The 23,324-nt window shown below is 50.6% G+C and overlaps 2 protein-coding genes across 4 annotated transcripts in view; both read left to right on the top strand.

Moving 5' to 3' along the window:
• Positions 1–5,760: 5,760 nt before the first annotated feature.
• Positions 5,761–11,114, top strand: FAM32A (family with sequence similarity 32 member A). The gene is made up of 4 exons (XM_057708677.1): positions 5,761–5,896; positions 6,004–6,145; positions 10,508–10,561; positions 10,858–11,114. Exons 1-4 carry the CDS (start codon positions 5,823–5,825, stop codon positions 10,924–10,926), a joined length of 339 nt encoding a protein of 112 aa, XP_057564660.1. The 5' UTR covers positions 5,761–5,822; the 3' UTR covers positions 10,927–11,114.
• Positions 11,115–14,346: 3,232 nt separating this feature from the next.
• The window catches only part of AP1M1 (adaptor related protein complex 1 subunit mu 1), a 29,624-nt gene continuing 20,646 nt past the window's right edge, over positions 14,347–23,324 (top strand). The window contains exons 1-3 of one of the 3 annotated variants that reach the window (XM_057709488.1): positions 14,347–14,554; positions 20,116–20,272; positions 22,750–22,817. In XM_057709488.1, the coding sequence (XP_057565471.1) occupies positions 14,513–14,554; positions 20,116–20,272; positions 22,750–22,817 (267 nt within the window). In that variant the 5' untranslated portion in view covers positions 14,347–14,512. The remainder of the gene's footprint in view (positions 14,555–20,115; positions 20,273–22,749; positions 22,818–23,324) is intronic. The other 2 variants (XM_057709485.1, XM_057709486.1) reach the window with 2 other exon arrangements.

The following is a 23,324-nucleotide window of genomic DNA, read 5'->3' as shown; positions in this document are numbered from 1 at the left end:
GTCCCTCATTTTGATTTGCCTGATGTTTCCTCATGATTGGACTGGATTTATGGGTTGGTTGGGGGAAGACCTCAGACTCTCCTCTTTGTAACTGAAGCAAACTTGGGTCTGCTTGCCTGCATGAAATAAAGCCAATCTACTGACACCAGGTCTTGGTAAAGGAAAGTTCAGTGTTTATTGCAAGGTGCCTGATGTAGGGCCAAACAAGAAGAACAGGCAGCTCACACTCAAAAGACCTGAACCCCCCCAATGGCTTTCAAATAAGGGTTTTTAAAGGCAAGGTGAGGGAGAGGGTCACAGAGTGCATGATCAGCTCACGTGTGTCCTTTTGGTTGGTTGGTGGTGAGGTAGCAGGGTGGTATTTGGGGAATTTCCATCATCAGCCTTCTGGTTCCAACAAGTCTGGGGTCTACGTGCTAGTGGTCAGCATGCAGTTAACTTCTCCCACCTGTTAGGGGTTTTAGCATCTGCAAAACGACTCAAGGATATGGCTCAGAATATTATCTATGGCCTTTGAGGAGGAACCAAAGGGTCTTCACTTTGTTTAATGGCTAAACTATTATTATTTTGTCTTGCTTGACTGTTTTCCTTTGTTTCTTCATGTTATCACTTCTCTGTTTGCTCTTTGGAACTTGAGGAAGGATTAGGAGGCTAAAGCTTTTCTACAAACAAGATGTGGAGGACGTGGGGGTCTGTCCCTGGGAGGGCCCTGCAGGGTCCTGCTCAGTTTCATCACCACACCGAACCAGGGATTACTTGAGAGCTATACCACTTCACCAGCAATGGTTGGCTTCGATTGCTTGAAAGGTGATATTTCCCATGTTTTCCCAGCATACCCCAAGTTTTTTTCCCTTTCCACACCCTATTCTTTGGAAACAATGGAAATTGTCTTAAACACATGCTCCTTACAGGGGTCCGTGATGGTGCAGAGGGAGATGTCATGTGATGAAGCACAGACATTGACAACCTAGAGTTGGAAAGTGATTTTGAAGAGTATACTCTGAATATGAAGACGTTTAGGAAGCCTTAACTGATTTACTGCTTTTCTTTGCACGTATACAAGGCAGTAGTACATGATGAAAATCTCAAGGCTCTTGAAAAGGATATAAAATTAAAATTCTAAGTTATCAAAAGCATTGTGTCGTAGTTCATTTGGCACATTTTCCCCCTTAGAGCACAAGTTATCAATGGGGGTAATACTGCCCCCCAGAGGGTGAAAATTGGTTTGAGGGGAGGAGGTGACAAAAAAAAACTTAGATATGTCCATGGTTTGTGGTCCTCCAAAGCTTAACCCTCCCTGGCAAAACCTTATGCATCAGTATTTAACTTCTTTCATTAAGTTAAAGTAAAGTAGTCTCTTTAGGGGGTAATAATAGGGGGGAAAATGTTGAAAAACACTTTCTCAAGGTTTATAAATAGTGATGCATCTTATTTGATTGAACACTCAGTGTACATTGGATTATGTTTGTGCCTCAGTTTCCCTACCTATAAAATCTGGATGGTTTACATAATAGGGTGGCTGTGAGAGTAAATGAGGTGACCCATATGAATCCATATAAAGTATCAGCTGCTGTCGTCATCTCCATCACCATCGCCATTTTATAAAGGAGGAAAGAGCAGCTCAGAGAGGTCAGACCACTTGCTCCAGGGCGCACAGCCTTGGAAGTGCCCGAAAAGGAGTTCTAAAGCTGCTGGGTTGGCTGGAGGAGGACAGATTTCCACATCTGAGTCTGTCCTGTCCCTCCCTGTGGAGTTGATTCTGTCGTGGACAGCCCCACGAGTAAGCTGGCACCGCCTGGTCGCCTCCATCTGCTGGCACGGGGAAGGCCGTTCTTTCTTTTTTATTTGAATTTTTATTGGGGTATAGTGGATTTACAATGTTGGGTTAGTTTCAGGTGTACAGCAAAGTGAATCTGTTACATATATATGTATATCCACTCCTTTCTTGGCGATATCATCAATTCCGCATCGCCAAAGGTTGAGCCTATGGCTAGAGAATTCGGTTGTTGTTTGCTGCCCCCTGCAGGTAGAACAGGAAAAGGCCGGCTCCGTGCCCTCCTTTGTCGCGGCCGCCTCTAGGTCTGCAGGTGCTTGCTTCTTCTTGCTGCTTCTCCCTCCTCCACCCACCTAATGCTCTCAAACAAACAAACAAAAAAGTCCCTAGCACAATTTGGGCGACGGTAGTCCAAATTTGAATGCACAAATGCACATACTCTTGGACTCAGCAATTCCACTGCTACAGATTCAGGTCACTTGCAAATGTCAGATAAGATGTGCGGGCACCTAGATGGTCATTGGGTGGGGAGGCTTCACTCAGCTACAGGACATCCAGCTTTGAAGAAGGTGGGGTAGAGACGTACCTGCTGTCTTGTAAAGAGCTTCAAGACATTTCGATAAATAAAAAGCTGAGGCCAGAAATAAAAGAACATCACACAGATTGTGTGTGTGTGTGTGTGTGTGTGTTGGCATATACACATTTTGTGCTGCAAAGAATCAAAATGAACTTAATCACTTTGGATAGATGTGGGAAGGGAAGTTTCTACTTTTTTTGTTTTCCTTTTTTTTTTTTTTTACTGTGTTGTTTTCTTGCATGGAACATCTGCATGTATGTATATATTTAATGTCAGAAAAGAATTATAGGAGATTTTGGGTTTCTTCCCTGTTTCCCTCAGTATTAAAAACCCAATGACAAAAATTTTTAACTCAATAAATACATGAAAGCAGTCACAATATTCTGATGGGGAAAGGGTCAGTGACAAAGCAGGTATAGAGTAAAATTCAATTTTAATTTTTTTTAAATTATAGATAATAATAGACTGAAACAAAGAAATCAAAACACTAACAGATTTTTTTTCTGGATGGGAGTGATTTCTACTGTTCTTTGGGTTTCTCTGTATTTTTTTCAATTACATATTCCACAGTTAATGTTTCTATATCTTTTGTAATCTGATAAAAATAAATAGATGCACAACATTGTGAATGTATTTAATGTTGATGAGTTGTACAATTTAAAGTTTGGTTGGTTATTGCAAGGTTACTTTTCTTTCTTTATTTTAATATTTATTTATTTATTTGGCTGTGCCGAGTCTTAGTTGCAGCACATGGGATCTTCGTTGCTGCATGTAGGATCTTTAGATGTGGCTTGTGGGATATTGTTCCCTGACCAGGGATCAAACCTGGGCCCCTGCATTGGGATTGGGGAGTCTTACCCACTGGGCCACCAGGGAAGTCCCCCAAGGTTACTTTTCTTTAGGGGATGGTAGGAGTCTATCAGGAAGATGACCTAATTTGTGCTGACTGGGCAATTCGTGATTGGCTGGTTTAAGATTCCATCTCTGGAAGAGCCAAAACTGTAATTAAGTCTCAATTTGGTGATGTGGCACTTAGCATAAGTGTATATGAGGTCTGTTGTCTGTTTGTTTTTTAGCAGTGTGTAGGTTCCAGCTGAGGGAGAGAAGAGATTATTGTCTCTAAATCAAGTTCTGGACATTCCACTTATTGAATTGAGGCTTATTTACTATGTGAAGAGAGTTTCCTCTATGTCACATGGAAAAATGAGAGGAGAGTCTTGGAGCTGACAGCATTTTCATCCAGGGCAGAGGAAGATGACCCACATTGGAAAACATAATGTTTAAAAGGATGGAAAGAAACAAAGATAGAACTGTGTTTTGGTTATGACAATAGTTCTGCTTATTCAACAAACAAATTACTTGTGTTAATAAGTAATAAAAAGCCCAACTCATTGGAGTCCCAAGTGTTATGACACTATTAGATCAGGGTTTTTTTGGTACACCTTCTGTAACTATTTTCTCTTATCACAGCCTCAACGCCAGAGTGGCTAAGAATCAACACTTTATTCTGAGGAAAACCAAACCTTGCTACAATTCTACCTCAAGTAGCAAATGCATCTGGAGTGAGTCCAAGAGAAATGAGATATATGTCTATACACAGATATATACTGATGTTCACAGAAGCTCTATTAATCATAGCCACAAACTGGAAACAACCCAGATATCTATCCACAGGTGACTGGAAAAGCAAATTGAATACATTTATACAAAATGGTGTTACCAAACCAAACTTGGGTCCACTTGCCTGTATGCAGTAAAGCCAATCTACTAACACTGGGTTGTGGTGAAGGAAAGTAGAGCATTTATTGCAGGGCATCAAGCAAGGAATCCAGGTAGCTGGTGCTTAAAAGGTCTGAACTCCCCAAAGTCTTTCAGAGAAAGATTTTTAATGACAGTATGAGGAAGGAGGGTTGTGGGGTATTGTGATCAGCTCATGGACATTCTTCTGATTGGTTTGTTATGAGGCAATTGGGAGTCAACATCACCAATCTTCTGGTTCCAACAGTTCTGGGGTCTATGTGCTTGAGGTCATCATACAGTTAATTTCTTCCACCTGGTGGGGGTTACAGTATCTGCAAAACAGCTCAAAGGATATGGCTCAGAATATTATCTATAAACCTTGAGGAGGAACTAAAAGTCCTTGACTTTGTTGGGTTTTTTTTGTTTCTTTTTTTAAATTTATTTTGGCTACACCAGGTCTTAGTTGTGGCACACAGGATCTTTGTTGTGGCATGTGGGATCTTTTTTAGCTGCAGCATGTGGACTTCTTAGTTATGGCATGCAGACTCTTAGTTGTGCCATTGGAACTCTTAGTTGTGGCATGCATGCAGGATCTAGTTCCCTAACCAGGGATCAAATCCGGGCCCCCTGCATTGGGAGCATGGAGTCTTACCCACTGGACCACCAGAAAAGTCCCCTTAACTTTGTTTAATGGCTGAACTATTATTACTTTGTCTTGCTTGACTGTTTTCTCTTCTTTCTTCATTGTCTCACTTCTCTGATTAAATTTACACTTTGGAACTTGGGGAAGGCCTAGGAGACTAAAGCTTTTCTACAAACAAGAGGCAGGCAGAGGACACGGTGGGTGAGTGGGGGGTACTATTCCAGGAAGGGTCCTACTCAGCTACAATGGAATATCACTTACCAATAAAAATGAATGACATACACCCAACAACAGGAAGAATCTCAAACACACTATGCCTAGTTAAAGTACTCTAACTCAAGAGAACACGTGTTATGATTCCGCCTACATGAAACTTGAAAAAAAAGACAATTATGACCTATAGTGAGAGAAAGCAGATTTGGAACCGCCTGGGAAGGGAGATGGGAAGATTAACTGTAAGGTGGAACAAAGGAATTTGGGGGCAAAGGAATGTTCTATATCTTGATTCTAAAGGCGATTACATAGGTGTATAAATGTGACAATACTCGTGGAAAAGTACAATTTAAACGGGAGCATTTTACTGTTTACAAATTGTACCTCAATGAAATCGATTTTTAAAATATTTTAAATACCACGAGCACATATTTCGCATACTACCGTCATTTACCAAAAGCTGAAAAACTAACGAGTACTTATTAGGTTTACAAAATTAGGTTATCTATTGAATCCTCAAAATACGGCAATGAAGGAGAACAGAACATCCAAATACGAGCAAAACATTCAAGAAAACGGGGTTTTTGAAAACAAGTGTTTTGTCAAATAGGCTTCCCACGTCTACGCGCCTAAGACAGAGGAAATTGGAAGTGGCTACCAGAGCCGGAAGTGTGGCAGCCGACAGGACGCAGAGGCTGGAGACGCATCTGATTCTCCAAGTCCGCCCCGGAACCCGAAGGTGTGGCCGAAGCCCAGATTCCACCGACGCATGCTCGCCGCCTAGATTGGCCAATCAAGACGAAGGAAGGCGGGCGTTCAGGTGGAACTCAAACAGGAAGTGTGGCATTTTACGACCCGAACGTCAGCCGGGCGCCATGGAGGCCTATGAGCAGGTCCAAAAGGGGCCTCTGAAGCTGAAAGGTGTTGCAGAGCTCGGAGTGACTAAGCGGTGAGTCCCGAGGGCCTGCGGTACCCCGTATTCTGCTCCTTTAAGCCTTTTCTTGAGGTCCCTGGGCGTTGCCCCCTGACCCACCGTTACTCCATCTCCCCTCCCAGGAAGAAGAAAAAGAAGGATAAAGACAAGGCGAAACTCCTGGAAGCGATGGGAACAAGCAAAAAGAACGAGGAGGAGAAGCGGCGCGGCCTGGACAAGCGGACACCGGCCCAGGCGGCCTTCGAGAAGATGCAGGAAAAGAGGGTAAGGCGGATGGAAAGCCTGGGGATGCCCGGCATCGCTGGCCTGGGTCTCGCGGGGTGGATTCAGAGGCAGGACCCGGAGACCCGTAACCGAGGTCTGCCCCGGAACGCTCCGGGGAGGGCGAGCGGTCAGTGAGGACCTTAATTCCGGGGAGAAGATGCTGCTTGAGTAAGAGAGGAAGAGTCCACAATGGGGGAGCTCCGAGGATGGGAAGGACCTCAGGCCGGATTGGACCGCAGAGGGGAGAACTAGATACCCGCTTTTGGATTCCAGCGCTGTCGCTTATTTGCCCCGGGACACTGGGTTCAGTGACTCACCTCTCGATGCCTCAGTTTCCACATATGTAGGGGTCAGGATCATGCTTTCTCCTAAGAGCGATGGGAACTTTGGATAACATAACGCAGATACATGGCACTACGTCTGGCATAAAGTCGGTGCTCAATTGATGTTAGCTGTTGATATTAAATGGGCATCCTTGCTGCTGTAAGTCACCACGGAGTGTTTCCGTGACAACTTTGGCAGCCTCACATACACTGTATATTCAGGCTCTGATAAATGATTTCTCTTAATGTTAAATACTTAATAAATTCAGGTGGCAAAGGAGAGGAGAGGTCCGTGTAGGACAGATAAGTTCAGCCCATTATGCTTGGGGAAGGGAATAGTCAGTCTAGGTCGGTGGTTCTCAACTGAGGGTCGTTTCGTCCCCCACCTCCACCCCCAAGAAGACATTTGATGATGTTTAGACATTTTTGTTTGTTATAACAGATTGGGGGGGGGGTGGAGTGGCAGGAATGCTGCTCAGCCTCCTGAAGTGCCTGAGACAATGTCCCCCAACAGCAAAGACTGACCTGGGCCAAAATGTCGATAGTGCCCGGGCTGAGAAACACTAATGCTGGTCTTGGTGATTTGGTCCCATAACATCAGTAAACATTAACTCATTGCTCCCAGGCCTAACTGAATCGTGGGAGAGAAACACTCACCAGCTTTGACAGGACTCACCAGCGTCCCATTCTGTCTCTACTGCTGTTGGTGCTGTAACTCTGGGCAAGTTGGCTCACCTCGCACACCTTAATTTCTTCATCTGTAAAGTGGGACTCAAGCCCAACCTCATAGGTTTGTGGTGAGGATTTAACAAGTGATTACACATAAGCCCCTTCTTTAAGGTTATAGTTAGAGGGCTGGGATTCTACTGCTGGGGCCAGTGGGGTGGGGAGAGAGGCTCATGCAACCATCAAAGTGACTCAACATGGCCCCTCAGAGTAGGGCAGTAATAGTGGAGGTGATGGACGGTATCGGGTTTGTGATGGGTTTTGAAGGAAGAACAACCAGATTAGCTGTTGAGTTGGGTGTGAGCTGGCAAAGAGGAATCAAGGATGACCAAGATTTTTGGTGGGAGAATCTGGATCAGTGAAGGTTCTATTTTACCGAACTAGGAAGGACTGTAAGTAAAGCAGATTTTTTTTTTCTGTAAAGTTTTTTTTGGTTTCTTTTGTGGTTTTTTTTTTTTTTTCTTGGCTGTGTTGGGTCTTCATTGCCGCACACAGGCTTTTTCTCTCTCGTTGCGATGAGCAGGGGCTACTCTTCATTGCAGTGCATGGGCTTCTCATTGCGGAGGCTTCTCTTAGTGTGGAGCACAGGCTCTAGGCGTGTGGGCTTCAGTAGTTGTGGTGCGGGCTTAGTAGTTGTGGCACACGGGCTTAGTTGCTCTGCAGCATGTGGGATCTTCCTGGACCAGGGATCGAACCCATGTCCCCTGCATTGGCAGGCGAATTCTTAACCACTGTGCCACCAGGGAAGTCCCCAGTAAAGCAGGTTTCTAAAGTGGAGGATCAAGATCTTCATCTTAGAAGTTAAATTTGAGGTGTCTGTTAGAAACCCAAGTGGTGAATTCTCATGGACTGTTTGGTACCTGAATCTGCTGTTTAGAGGAAAGCTCTGGGCCCAGATAAACATTTGGGAATTGATTTGGGACTGCATGAGATCCTTTGAGGAGTGATAGTTATAGAGGAGGTCTAGGATCTGACCTCTGGTGATCAGAAGGTGGCAGAAAAGAAATTGCAAAGGAGCACAGGACAGAGGGATACTAGGAGAGAGCGTGCTCTTAGGAGCCGAGTGGAGAAAGTGTTTCAAGAAGGAAGAAATGGACTTCCCTGGTCCACTGGTGGCGCAGTGGTTAAGAATCCGCCTGCCAATGCAAGGGGACACGGGTTCAATCCCTGGTCCAGGAAGATCCCACATGGTGCGCAGCAACTAAGCCAGTGCACCACAACTGCTGAGCCCGCATGCCACAACTACTGAAGCCCGTGCACTCTAGGACCTGCATGCGACAACTACTGAGCTCACGTGCTGCAACTACTGAAGCCCACACCCCTAGAGTCCATGCTTTGCAACGAAGAGTAGCTCTCACTTGCCACAACTAGAGAAAGCCTGCACACAGCAACAAAGGCCCAACGCAGCCAAAAATTTTTAAAAAATGAAGAAGCGATCAACTGTGTCATATGCTGGTAGGAGGTCTAGTCAGGTGAGTGCTCGGAGCCCTTAGCTGGCATTTGGAAGGAGGAGGAGGAAAGGCTGATTAGAGTGGATCCAAGTGGGGGTGGGAAAGGCAGAGGTGGAGACGAGGATTAGAAATAAGTCTTGGGAGATTTGCTGTCAAAAGGAATGGAGAAATGGGCCTCTAGCTGGAGGTAGAACGTCAAGGTGAAATTTTTGTTGTTGGCAGTGGAAACCAGAAGTACTCCTGAGGGTTTTGTTTGACCCAGCAGAGGGAGGGAGGGAGGGAGGGAGAGAGGGACGTATACGAGGTGGATGAGTGAGAGAATGGAGCAGGTGTGGACAAAGCAAGGTACCGTTGGGAAATGTGGATTCCCTCACAGAAGAGTGGTGGATTGAGCACGGTGGGTTTTATAGGCTGGACAGATTCTGGAAGGAAGGCGCCAACCTGGTGGAAAGGGTCAGGGTTTGGCACCTGTAGCCCCATCACCCACTGTGCACTCTAGTCCTCCTTTTCTCTTGTCTGTGAAGTGGGGTTTGCAACAGCACCCATGATACCCTGTGAACTTGGTGCATGGAGTGAGAAGAGGGAGAGCAGAGCCCCACCAAGTGCCTCACATTGGTGACAGCTGATCAAGTCAGGGTGGCCTCTCTTGAGGAGACACGGGCCTCACGTGGGCTCATGGCAGCAGGAAGAGGCAGGGATGGACGAGACAGCTACTTCAGAGGCAGAGGGAGTGTCAGCCCGGTGGGAGCTGACTGGATGTAGAGGGAGATGAGGAGGCAGCAAAGGAGAAGAGGAGGGGAAGAGAGGAGCGGTCCTACAGTCTATAGTATATCTCATGCTTTTGTGGGTTTGACTGGGCTTAGCTCGGTGGTTCTTCTGCTGGCCTCCCTTGGAAACTGGTACAATCAGATGGCAGCTGGGGCTGGAGGCCCAAGTGGGCTGGAACATCCAAGGTGGCTTCACCATCACGTGTCTGGTGCTTCAGTGCTCCTTTCACAGCCTCCCTCCCCACATGTCATCTCATTCTCCAGGTCCTTTCTTTCCAGCAAGGTCATCAGACTTCCCGCATGGTGGCTCGCTTCCAGAAACACAAGGCAAAACCTGCTAGGTCTTCTTACAGCTTCAGCCCAGCACCGGCACTGCATTCCGTTAAGTAAACTGTGTCACAGGACCAACCCAGAGTCAGTGCGACAGAGGACTTCACCAGGGCACCAATACCAGGCAGCTCAGTTCGTGAGGGGGCACCAACGTGAGTCAGCCACAGTCACCCAGCTAGTAAGTGTAGAGCCAGGTGCGGCCCCAGGTCTGTCTGGCTCTGCATCCCGTGCTCTTAACTCACACCAGGTACCACGGGTGTTAAGCATGAGAAGTAGGGTGGGTCGTGGTGGTACAGGATGCATGTACCAGGGTCATACTTGTCAAGGCGAGCTGGATCTCATAGCCCCCTTGGCACTGCGTACTGTCACTCAGGCACCTACTCTGTGTCAGGCTCTTTACCTTCCTCATTGATCATCCTTCCTCAGACTTTCTTTTTCTGCAAACTGGGAATTCAGTTAGTTGCCTGAGGATACAGGAAGTACATGTACAGCTCCTAGCGGAGTCTTCTTAGGTTAGTGCTGGTCTGTTTCCCGCCACTCAGACCAAAGGGCAGCTGATGTGGGTTCCCACTGGCGTGTGTTATGGTCAGGCATCCCTGCTGGACCCGCCTGTGTGGAGTTGAGGGAGGGGCGAGGTGTACACCCGGAGACCTCCAGCCATTCTAAGCGTGAGAGCCAGGCTGGCCGGGGCTCCTATCTTCCATCCCATGCTGCCCTGTGCTGCATCACAGGTGTGACTCACCTCCATTTCTCTCCTCTCTTCAGCAAATGGAAAGGATCCTGAAGAAGGCATCCAAAACCCACAAGCAGAGAGTAGAGGTAAGTCACGTGCCAGTGGGGGAGACAGCCATGTAGGGACCAGGCTGGGCCCCGAGGCTGGGAGGCTGGCAAAGGAGCCATTGGAGTGTCATCGGGGAGGGGCGTTTACCCAGTCCCCAGGGTCATTTAAGGGCAAGGCCAGGGTTCAGGCATCCATAAGGACGAGCAGGGTGGCTTTGAGAGGAGGGGCTCACTGAGGAGAGACAGGATGTGGAGAAGTGGGAGTGGGCAGAGCTGTGTATCTGGTGCCCTGCTTGGGTCTGTGCTGACATGGGCTTTCTCCTCGGCTTTCCCAGGACTTCAACAGACACCTGGACACACTCACCGAGCACTATGACATTCCCAAAGTCAGCTGGACAAAGTAGCCTCCCTGCCCAGGGTATGGAGTAGTATCAAGGAGAAGCAGAAGGCAAAGCTGAGGTTATGTTTGGTGCCTTTGGTATTTTCTAGAAATATTCTTTTACACACACCGTTGCATCTTCTGCTGAGACAGTGCTTTTCAGAGCTGTATGTCCTTATTCTGGAACTTGATTAAAGTAAGACCATCCCTTTACTCTATTTTGATTTCTCAGTAGCACATAGAAGAGAAACCTTTTAAGTTTGGAAAGTGTATCCAGAGATTAAGGTTATTTCTGTGTAAGTGCCATGGAAAAGTGTTTTTACCCTCAAGTTGCATGTGACTCTTTGACAGCCAGCCAGCTGGCTTTGCCTGGATGAAACCGACTCCAGAGGACAAGGAGCTAATGCCAGCGTGGCCTACAGCATGTAGACCCCTGTAGGGCCCTGCATGGGCTGCCCTTCCAAGCTCCCTCTAGCTTGGGGCTCGTGCTCTCCCATCCAGGGCCTGGGGAAGCCACTTGCAGCTTTATGGCCTTCAGACTGCCTCTTTAGCCACCTGGCCAGTGAGACAACATGGCCTGGGAAACAGAACAACCACCGAAGGCAAGGATGGAACATACACCTTGTCCCTTTCTGAACCTGTGGCCAGCGTGTAGCCTCTTCTCCCAATATCCCCATTCCAGACGTGAGTGTGGCCATCGCAGACATTGCCAGTCGAGCACAGCATTCTTTGTAATGGAACCCAGACACAGCCTGCCATCTTACCCTCAACCCTGGGCTCCAAGCAGCCCCCCCGTATTTGTTCAGAGTTGGCACATGACGTGTTTGGTGTTCCTGGTCTAAGGACCCCTCAGGGGTGATGGGACCAAGGCAGAGCCCCAGCATAGACAGACGTGGGTATAGCCGAAAGGTTCCCATGCTGGAGAGCCAGGATCTTTGAGGGCCTGTGTGTACCCACCAGACGAGGATCAGATTGCATATGCTATTGGGAGAAAGTGTGTTGGCATAGATGCTGAAAGAATAAGAAAGGCAAAAAAGAAAAACCAAGTATTGGGTTTGGGACTGTTATATGTGAAATGCAGAATAAAACAACAACAGAAAAGTTACTAAATATAAGTCTGAGTATCTTAATTGCAGGCTGTTTGATTGTGACTAGAAACACTGCCTTTAGGATAATCACACACAAAGGATGTGCATACAGCAAAACGACTGTTCTCCCTCAGGATGGAGCAAATTACATGATGTGTGTTTCCACCTGCGGTTTGCAAACCGCCTAAAGGAGGTGACGTACTCTCTTGAGGTGGAGTGGCTCCTTGAGGTGGAGTTCCCCTCGACTGGTGGAAAGGCCCTCTCAGGCCCTTGCCGTCCACGAGCCAGCAGCTGGGGACTATGAGCGTGATGCCGTGGTGCTGTGAAAAGCCTGCATCAGTGGTGGGGAAGACAGCTATTCCAATTCTCCCTGCCCTTCAGGCCACTCCGAAACGGAGTGACTGCAAACAACAGAATTTCGCTCATGATTCTGTGGGTTGACCATGCTCAGCTGGATATGTCTGATTCACGAAGTATAGTTTAGCTCATGCGTAAGTTACACTGACTTGCCTGGGGCCAGAAAGTCCTCCAGAATCTCTCTTCACACAACCTATTCCATCGGCCAACAGGAGTCATTGCCAGACCCACCCTGGGAGGGCGCTACACAGGGCACGAACAACCAGGAGGTGTAGTATTGAGGGCCATCACTTACAGTCTACCACAGTGGTTCTCAAAGTCTGTATGTTAGGTTCTCCCAGAGAGCATTAAGAACCACTGATGCTGCCTGGGGTGGGGTTCCGTCACTGAGATTTTTCAGAGCTCCCCAGGTGATCCCAGCATGCAGCAAGGTTTGAGAAACAATGATCTAGCACAGTCAGTATGGTTTTTGCTGAGATGTCACAGAGGTCAAATCAGGCTTATACAGTAACTGCCAAGGATGAAATTCAGATGTGATTTAAATTCCTCCACATATGGAGAAAAGGAGGTTACAAGCAGTTTATGTGTAGAGTATTTACTGTGACAGTACTCTTGGCACTTGGAAGTCTTTGTTTCTTCAAAAGAGTTGTGTCCTTTTAGCCCCCTTGATACTGTATTAAACACCTAAAATGCCCAGAGCAACCCTGAAAGGAAATGGTGCATAACAGGAGGGGTTACCTCTCCTGGATGGTATTTCTTTTCACCTTATGCTTTTTGTCATTTCCTCAGTTTTTCTTCCGTGAGATGTAAAATTTTGTAATTAGAAAAAAGACATGTTTTTCTAAAACACTGCAATAAATTGGGTAAAATATGAGGCCAGGTGTGGTAGGATTTCTTAAGAGATGGTTGGTGTCAAAAAGCCTCTGTTGGGGACTTCCCTGATGGCACAGTGGATAAGACTCTGCGCTCCCAGTGCAGGGGACCCAGGTTCGATCCCTGGTCAGAGAACTAGATCCCATGTGCAGGCTGCAACTAAGGAGCCTGTGAGCTGCAGCTAACACCCAGCGCAACCAAATAAATAAATGTAAAAACAAAAAGCCTCTCTTGGCTGCTTTGTGGAAGAATTCTTCCAGCCCAGGATTCACTTGATGACCTTTAAAGATTCCAGTTTTCTTCTCTGGATTTTCTTGCACTCACATCTCTACCCCAAGTAGAGGATATATAACCACAGAGTTGCGAAAACTATCTTTCAAAACCCCAAATGGAGGTAGTAGAGATGATAAAAGACAAGAGAGAGGCAGGCAGCCAGGATATATGGTTCTGATACTGCAGGACTGGGCCCAGGACACTATGATGGTTCATTGGGACAGAATGCAGGCATTTCTCCAAAGGCCGAGTATTCATAAAAGCAAATGAGATAAAATTCAATTATATTAATCATGGATCACAATTTGCATTACCCACAGTGATCACTAATTAGAGAAATCACCTGCTTTTTGCCTGGGTTCAGTGGGGTGTGGCTTTCAGGAGATCATTTCAGGCAATAAACTGGCACGCTTGTTCACTGACAAATGTTGACACTGAGAGGTGACAGGAACTTACTGTTGATAAGCCTCGATTGCCATTCAGAGAGTTTGCCTGACTTCTTTCCAAGTAACCGCTACCTTACCCCTCCCTATAAAGGGTATCACAACTGGTGACGGTATAATTTCCTAGACTTCCGCACCAGGCTGTGAGTTCCATACGGCTGGCGCCTAGGTGGGTTCAACCACCAGGATCGCTTACCTAGCTTGGCCCACAGAGTGGGGTTTTCGAGCTGCCACAGCTTCGCCCAGTCAGGCGGTAGAGAGCTCAGCTTCAGTCGGCCCCGCCTGGCCCCTCTCGGCCCCGCCCACCTCGCCCCGCCCCTCTGGGCTTACTTCCGGGATGCTTGAGGGAGGAGCGGGAAATAAGGGCGCATCGGACATATTGCGCCTGCGCACACTGCGCCCTGCGCCGGCGCATTCTTGTCAGCTCCTCCCCGGACGGGCATAACGGTCCGCGCGCGGCTCCCCGGACCGGAAGTGGAGACGAACTGTCGCGGGGCGCGCCTGGCCTGGCTCACCGCCTGGCAGTCCCCGCTGTCGCCGCCGCCCTCGGCCACTACCGAGGGTTTCCGCAGCCGCCATGTCCGCCAGTGCCGTCTACGTGCTGGACCTGAAGGGCAAGGTACCGAGGGCGTCCCACCCTCCGCGTTGCCAGGCAACCGGCGGGGGCCTCGCCCCATGGGGACCCACCCTGTTGCTAGGTAACTGGCCAATGGGAGCCACCCTGGTCTTAGGCAAGGAAGCCGTTTGGCCTCACCTGAGGCCTCCATCCTGTTGCTAGGTAACCAGGAAGGGGTCTTCGGTCCGCGAGGCCCGCCTCGTTGCTAGGTAACGCGGTGGGCTGCCGCCGTTGCTCGGTAACCGGATGGACAACCCTCATCCCCAGCCCTGTGGGCTGGGGGCTCAGGCCTCCGTGGGGACCCTGGGGAGCCCGAGGCCATGAGGAGCGCGGGCCGCAGCCGGCTTGGAAGTCAGGCCTGGCGCTGAGGGGCTGCGTGACCCTTGACCAGAGGTGGTGAGGCGTGGCGGGGCAATGTGCCCTCGGGCCAGTCCCGCCCTCTGGGAGCGCAGCAGCTTCTGTTTATCCAAAGATTTTTTCTGTGCCAGTCCCTGTAGGGATTTCTTAACGTTCACTGAGACATTGAGTTACAAGAGTTTGGTGAGGTGAGTGGTGGGAGTGCCATTTTAACGGAGGGAGAAACTGAGGCACAGAGAGGCAGTGCAACCTGCCCAAGGTCACACGGATCTCAGAGAAGTGGCAGGTCTAGGAGTTGAACCCAGAATCATTTGTTCATTCAGCTGATATTTGAGGAGCACCTACTAAGTGCCAGGCAGGGTGCTAAGCCCTGGGCTGACTTTGGGGAGCAAAACCACAGCCAGTCCCTGTCCTTCTGGAGCTCACAATCTGGTGGGTGAGGAGACACTGACCTCAAAAAAGCACAAATAAATGTAAATTGCGGTGCTGGAGCAGTGAGGATATAGTAGGGAGAGTCAGCCTCTGCTGGGGCTGCCCAGGGAGAGTGACAAATCTGGCTGAGACACGAAGGAGGAATTGGACATAACCAGGACCTAGGTGCCTTTCTCAGGGGTTTCTGGGAAAGCTTCTTAAAGGAGGGATCTCAAAGCCTTTCAGAAGTGGCCTGCCACCTTCTGAAAAGTCTGTCCCGGCTAGAAGGCAAGTGAGTATCTGGCCTCTTGTATTGGGGAGTAACAAGAATAGGACAGGACCAACAGTATTAAAGAAGCCCTACATCAATGGGTAAGAGAAACGTGGGTGTCGGGCCTAGGTGGAGTGGGCAGGAGTTAGAAGCAGTAGGGAGTGAAGAGGTGAAGTGACTGTCCCTTGCTGCCCCACTCCCCACCCCCAGCACTTTCCCAGAGTCCCTTAAGTGGGTTGCCTGCCTTGGATGCCACCCAAAGTCAACAGCTAGTGAGGCCCAGTGCTGGGCTCCCTTCCTCAACCTTCTTGGAGGCAAGGTAAGACACAGGGCACACCAGGGGCTGGGAGGGTGCAGTGTTCCCCGAGTCTTTGTAGCACACGTTCTTGTTTCCTCACTGACCACCGTGTCGCCAGAGGTCCCACAGGCTGCCTACTCAGATCACTCGTTTCTTCAGCAGACATTTCATGAGCACCTAGCATGCACTGGGTCTGGTGCTGACCATCGCTGTGTGACTGAGGAGTTAGGGCTGAGCTCAAAACCTGTCTCTGCTGCTCAGTTGTGTGACCTAAGGCAGGTGTGTGAACTTGCTGAGCAGACGCATGAGACAGGCTTGGCACCAGCCATGGTCCACAGGCCATGTTAGTCCCCGCAGACCTTGAGCTCTGGCAGGAGAGATGCATGGAAGGCATGGAAGCTGACAGATCTAAGCAGACGCATGGATCCAAACGATCAGATCCAGTTAGCCACAGTGTCAGGGACAAGGCCCCAGGTAATGCAGTTACCCAACCTCAGTTTGGGCTGGCAGGAGGAGAAGCGGTTATGAAAGGCTTCCTGGAGGAGGGAGGTGCCAGAGCTGGGAAGGTGACCAGGTGGTAGTCAGGCAAACGAAGAAGTGTCACAGTGGGCCCATTGGGACTGGCAAGCCTACTGCTGGAGCCTGGAGAATGGCACCCAGAGAGCCGTGGGTGTTGAGGATGTCCACACGGGAGAGCGGGACAGAGGAGACCACTTTGATCCCAAGAAGGAACAGCCACCGTGAGGAGACTGTAGCCCAGGAGAAGCATGATTATACGTGCCTTTCAGGAAGCTCCTTAGGCAGCTGTGGGTTTGCCTCCCGTCCTCAGTGGCCATCACGCCATTTATTATTCCACTCCCCATGGTCCTCACATTTTGAAAGTTTGCCTTCTGAGCAGACTGCATTTAATAAAAAATAAGGTAATGGCACATCAGGAAATTCACAACCACATGTCTACCTGCCAGCCAGAGCCTCTGATCACCAAGGAAACCAACGGGGCCACATTCAACTGATAGAAAGCCCTCCATGGATACGTCTCTGTCCTTATCTTTTCTTCTTCTCTGCAGCTTCTGACACCACTACCATGCTTCTCCTCAGCAGGCTTCCGTTGGCCTCAAGGTTGCTGCGCTCTATATTTTCCCCATTTCTCTCACTGACTGTTGCCCCCCCTCTCCTGCCCTCCCCTTGGATGTCGGCTCCGCATGCTTGGGCCTGGCATGCCTCCCATTCTGTGGCTCTCCTTGGGGCAGGCTTTGATTTATGTCACTGTGACATAAATGACTCAAATTTGAATCAAAGTCCAGAACAGTTATCTGGAGATCCACTGGCCTCCAGGACACCTTGAAGGTCTCACAGTCACTGCAAACTCGGAATTTCCCCAGATGAGCTCCCCTCTCCCCCCAGCCCTGCTCTCTCTCCCCATCTCAGTGAGTGACACCGCCATCCGTGCAGCTGCCCTGTTGGAGACCTGGGCATTATACTGTCCTCCTTTTCCTCACCGCCACGTTCACTGCACAGACATTTACTGAGCAGCTACTGTAGGCTAGGCTCTGGTGGGTGCTGGGACACAGCCATAAATGAGACTGAAGTGGTCACTATTCTCAGGGAGTGTTAGACTCTGGTAGAAGCAACAGGTGATAAGTGAGGATGTGAATGGATAATACAGTGGTGATGTGGGCAGTGAAGGTAAAGTAGGGTTGGGAGTAGAAAGGGACGGGATATCATCTCAGCCAGGGCAAGCAGGGAAGACTTCTTGGAGGAGGTGCCATCTGAGCTGAGGCCTGAAAACTGAGAATATCTAGGGCAAGGCATTCTGGCCAGTGGAAACTGCAAGTGCAAAGGCCCTGAGGTAGGAGCAGGTATAGATTGCTCAGAGAGAGATAGGGTACTGGCCAGGATGGCTGGAATCAGGTGAGCCCAGGGAGCATGGATAGAGAGGCATTGAAGGGGCTATGAAGAGCCAAATGGCCATAGGGATGGAGTTGCAGTTTGTTCTGTATGAGGCGTGGCTGGGGTAGACAGCAATTTCAACAGGGAAGAGATCTGATCTGAGTTCTGTTTAAGAAGGCCCATCTCACTCTTTGTGAGGAAGGAATTGTGGGGTCATGATTAGCAGCAGGGGGAGCGGATTGTCACTTCATTGTTGCCTGCCTCCCTCCAGTCTGTCCTGTTTCCTGCCTTTGTCGTGACCTGCAGCCCCAGCTGCGAGGCTGCTCTCATTCTGCCTAACCAGTGCTCTTAGGTACTCCCCATGGCTGCGCCACACTGGTCCCTCTGCTTCTATCCTACCTGTCCCCTCAGGCCTCAGTTTGAAGATCACACCCTTGCAGAGTCTCTCATTTCCCCCTGAGCAAGTGTCTCAGTGCAGGAAGCCTGTTTGTCTCGGTCACCCTGTGTCCCCAGGATCAGCATAGTGTACAGTAGAAGATATGAATGAGTGGACCTGTGTGCAACCCTGGTGACGAAAGCAAGCAAAATAAATTGCTCTCTGCCCTTTGCTTTGAACACACTGGGGGCCCAAGGGCTCCATGCCCATGGCATCCCCCAAAATAGGATACCTGGGGTAGAAGGTGGGCTTGGGAAGCCAAGGAAAGCAATGTGTATTGAGCAGAAGTGGCCCTGCAGGGAGTGAGAAGTGGGATTAGGATCCTGGCTCACTTTTGTTCACTTTGTGACCTCAGGCAGGTGGCGCCACTTCTCTGGACATCACTGTCCATCTCTTTAAAACTGTCAGTCCTACTTCATGTTGGGGCCAGTATATGAGGCAGTATATACTCCTGGCAAAGAATATATGAGAGGGTAACTTGGGAGTCCCTGGGCCAGGGCTTGGTCCAGGTACCCACAAGCTCACCCACTGAGTGCTGGGTCTCTAAGAGGCCTTCTGAACAGCAATGAGGGCACAGGCTCCATTGCCCAGAGGCCACAAAGGAGAAACTAGGAAAGGAAGGTTCTTCTCCCCCTGGCTTGAAACAGTAAGACAATGTATCTTATGAAACTACAGGTTCTGAAGCAGGCAGTTTCCAGGCTGGTCAGCTCGGTAGTGTCATTCTCAGCATGTTACTGAGTCCTGCAGCCAGCTGTCCTCACAGACACATGAGAGTGGCAGCAGCTCTAGGTGGTATCTCCAAATAGGGCCTTGCTCAGAGTAGTGTAGCTTCACAGCTCCTTTTTCATTCCTTCAGGGAGGTGTAACTTACATGTAACAGACTGTGCTTGTTTAAATTATATAGTTTGATGAGTTCAGTCATCATATATACGCAGGAAACCACAAGCACACATTCTATCACCCCCTAAATCTTCTTCACACCTGTCTGTGTCCGGCCTGTCCCCAGGTAGCCACTGATTTGTTTTCTGTTACCGTTTCCCAGGATGTATTTAAGTGGAATCATGTAGGTAGGTTCTCCATTGTCTGGTTTCTCTCTTCACTTGGCTCGGTAATCCTGAGATTCTGTCATGCTGTCGCCAGTGTCAGTAGTCATTCTTTTTCATAGCTGAGGAGTGTTCCGTGGTATGGGTGGACACAGTTTGTGTCTCCATTCACCTGTTGAAGGACAGCATTCGCATTCTCGCCAGTCTGAGTCTATTTAAAGTAAAGCTGTCATGAACACCTGCGCACACATCTTCACATGTCCATATGGTTTCCTTTCTCTTGGGGAAATACCTGAGGGAGGAAGGGCTGGGTTATAAGCTGGTTTTAACTTTTTGAAAACCTGTCAAACTTTACCAGCGTGGTTGTCCCATTTTACATTCCCATTGGCAGTGAGGCTGCACATCCAAACCCACGGGCAGAGAGAGAGGAGGAGAAGGGCTTCTCTTCAGGCCACAGGCAGGTTCCAGTAGATGTGAACACTCAGCACTGTCCCTCTCCTGACACAGACAGAAGAGCAGGGCGCATTAGCACAGAAAGGCTCTGAGAAGGTCCGCAGTAAAAGCCTGCAGGACATTTAACCTGGCGTCTCCCAAGTGATGCAGTCCTGGACTCTTGCCCCATAGTCCCCTCCCACACTCCCCCTGCAAAGATTCCCGCTGGTCCCTGTGGAAGTTCACTTGGGGAAATGCATTCCTTGAGGAATTCCCTGAGGAATGGAGATTGGATAGCCCTTTGATGGACAGGTGTGATTGGGGTCTCTGGAGGGAAGGAAGCTGGTGCGTCTCACCCACACCCCAGCCGTCCAGCTGGTGGAACTCAAGATGAAAGCGTCTTCCCTCTCTTCCACCTCCACCCAGGTGCTCATCTGCCGAAACTACCGCGGCGACGTGGACATGTCAGAGGTGGAGCACTTCATGCCCATCCTGATGGAGAAGGAGGAGGAAGGGATGCTGTCACCCATCCTGGCGCATGGGGGAGTCCGCTTCATGTGGATAAAGCACAACAACCTGTATCGTATCCCTTTGTGAGGGTGCTCCCGGGGGGCTCCTGTGTGGGCTTGTATGTGTGTGCATACACACGCGCATGCAGTTGAGAGCTGCCGGCCCCTGTGCTGGCTGGCCCAGGGCTGGCTCGGGCCAGCGGGGGCCATTAGGCACAGCCTGGTCTTTTTGGAGCTCCTTGCTGCCCGAGGATGACAAGTGTGACAGAGGCCCAAGGAGCCAGGAAGGCTTCATTGAGGAGGCAGCATCCTGGAGGAGACCTGCAGGAAGGCCAGGTGTCTGCCAGCCACAGGAGTTGGCCGGCACGAGGAGCCCTAGGCCCAGGTGAAGTCTCATTCCGAAGCTACAGTGGGGGTGGCTGGAGCACTGGAGGGGGTTGCATGGTAGGAGCAGGACCCAAGTGGTGAGCAGCGTGTACACTGCAGGGCCTCATAGAAAATCACCTTAAGCATGTTGGGAAGTCTTTGGAAGGTTTCAGGCAGAGGGGTGACACAGTCAGATTTGCATTTGCTGAAAGTCTCCGGCTGCTGAGTGGAGGCCACACTTCAGGGATCAGAAGTGGACATGGGGAGGGGTGGGGAGGCAGGAGTTGGCATCCAAGTGGAAGGGGCAGTGGCCTGGACCATGAAGGGTGGTGGGATACAGAGGAGGGGAGAGATTCCTCCCAATCCTGCCCAGATCTCAGAGCCCCGCCACCGCACTCAGGCTCATGTGAAGACCTGGCTAAGCCAGTTTCTATCCACGTGGTCTGACCAGCCACTCCTTGGCTCTGGTCAGCCCCCTAGGCACATTCTGGTATCTGCACTGCTCAAGAAGGGCCTGGCTTTGCAACGCACAGCCCCGTTCAGGCCCGAGCTCCAGTAGCTATGTGACTGGAGGCAAGTCCTCACCTTCCCACGGTCCAGTGAGAGCAACGACCCCTCCCTGCAGGATTGTTAGGGTCAGTTGAGCTGGTGCGTGTGCATCGCACCCAACAGAACTGGGTTCTGTCCCCTTTCCCATATTCGAGGAGACATATAGGACCTTGCTAGTGCAGGTGTGGTCCACGGGCCAGAGCATCCCCCAGGAGCCTTTTGGAAATGCAGAATCCCAGGCTCCACGCAGCCTTGCCAGGTCAGAATCTACATTTTAGTAAGGCCATCCCTAGTGATTTGTGGGCACGTAACAGGGTGGGAGGTGTTGGCCCAGGACCCTCATCCAGTACCCTGATGTCTGGCTCCCTTCAGCACACCTCTGTTTCTGCACCTCTCTCTGGAAGGCCTCAGGAGCAGCTCTGCAGAATATGGCAGGTGGCCTGTGAGCCAAGAGTGAGTCTTGGAAGCTGCCCTGGGTCTGGGCAGGGGTTACCCAGGTGTGGAGAGGAAGGAAGGGCGGCTGTGCCAGCTCAGCAGGAGCCGTCAGACCAGTTCCCAGTTGGGCCCCAGGGTTTCACGCGTGGGCAGCCAGGGAGGAGACAGTGAGGGCTTGCCCCTCTGGGTGCCAGTGCCCAGCACACCCTGCCTGAGTGGATACCCTCTCACCTCCAGCCTGAGTTCCATCGTCAGCAAGGCCTGGCCATGAGGCCCGCTGACCCTCCTTAGAAAGCACCTGGAGGGCATGTTGCCCGGACTGGAGGCGGGAAGCCAGCACTCCTTTGATTGTCCCCATGTCCATTTCCTGGGGCCCTGCGCTGGGCCAGGATAAGGCAGGAAGTGAGGTGGAGGCGGCCCCTTTCTCCCTCCTGGAGCTCACAGCTTGGCATTGGGGTGGCCATTGTTGTGAATGGCCAGGGCACAGTGCACAGAAACTGGTCTCTCCAGGTGGCTCAAGGCCCTTTAGGGACAGAGGAATAGGAAGTGCACAGTACACACGGACCCCAAGAGGTGGGGCGGCGCCCCCCCGGCCCCCCTTCAGAGGTAGTGTGTGTCAGACACTTTATATGTGGATCCACTCTCAGGCCCCCATCACACTGGTGAGAAAATGGAAGCTTCATTCAGAAGGTTTGCTTCAGGGGCAAAGGCTCAAAGAAAGTCTCGAGCCAGAATTGGCCCTGGCTGCTTCCCTCAGAGCCTGGCTGGGGAGCCCTGGACCTCAGGTGGGTCACGTAAGCAATGGGCTTTGGAGAAGGGCCGATGGTGCTCCTGCTTTCCACTCTGGGATGAGCCACACTACCTCCTCCTGCCCCAGGCTTCCCCCACCCCGTGAAGTGCCCTCTACCATACCTGGGGCTTCAGCCCTGCGCTTAGGCATCACCCACCCCAACCCAACCCAGCAGCCAGGGTGGGTTCCCTGTGCCCCTTGCTGCCCCTCTGTCAGCCAAGCGCTCCTTGGGAGCCGGGACCTCCTCTGGCTGTAACTGCTGTGTCCCAGTCCTGGCTCAGACCAGGAGCTCAGTCACCCGCTGAGGGCCAAGTCAATGGCTGGGGGTGGCTCCAAAAGATGCGGGGAACTGGGGTCTGTGAGACGGCGGCCCAGGCCTTGGAATGATCCTTAACTGCGGCTGCCATGCAGTGGTCGCCACCTCCAAGAAGAATGCATGCGTGTCGCTGGTGTTCTCCTTCCTCTATAAGGTGGTGCAGGTGAGTCCAGCCACAGGGGCCACGCGGGGTATCTGTCCCCCTGGCCCTGCAGTGTGCCTCCCCATACCAGCCCCCCGAGGGCTGCAGCAGCCTTAGAGAGTTCTGGAGCTGGAACCCCAAAAGTGGGATAGGGGAGCTCCACCTGATCCGTGAGTGGGATTCTGCAGCCTTCATTGCCCCTCTGTCTGGTGAGGAGAGGAAAGTGAACAGGAGGAGGGGCTCAGGCCAGGGGTGCAGCCCGATTCCAAGAGGGAGAGGCATACCCCCAGCTGGCTGTGGAAGGGTGGAAGGGCAGCAATTAGGGAGGTGGGATAACCAGGAGGAGGGTGGAGCCAAGTTCTGCTCAGAATCTCCTCAGGGGGCTCTAAAGGCACAGAGGCCTGAGGCCCCCCCTTAGGAAGAGATGACACATGTCAGGCCCAGCTCACAGCGAGATGGGGAGGCAGAAAGCGGTACATGCAAAGGCCCTGGGGCAGGAGTGATGTGGTGTCCAGTCTACCCAGGACA

Source organism: Hippopotamus amphibius, chromosome 15, assembly GCF_030028045.1.
Source record: "Hippopotamus amphibius kiboko isolate mHipAmp2 chromosome 15, mHipAmp2.hap2, whole genome shotgun sequence".
Classification (NCBI taxonomy): Eukaryota; Metazoa; Chordata; class Mammalia; order Artiodactyla; family Hippopotamidae; genus Hippopotamus; species Hippopotamus amphibius.
Note: the sequence above shows the minus strand (reverse complement) of the source record. Positions and strands in the feature narration are given on the sequence as shown.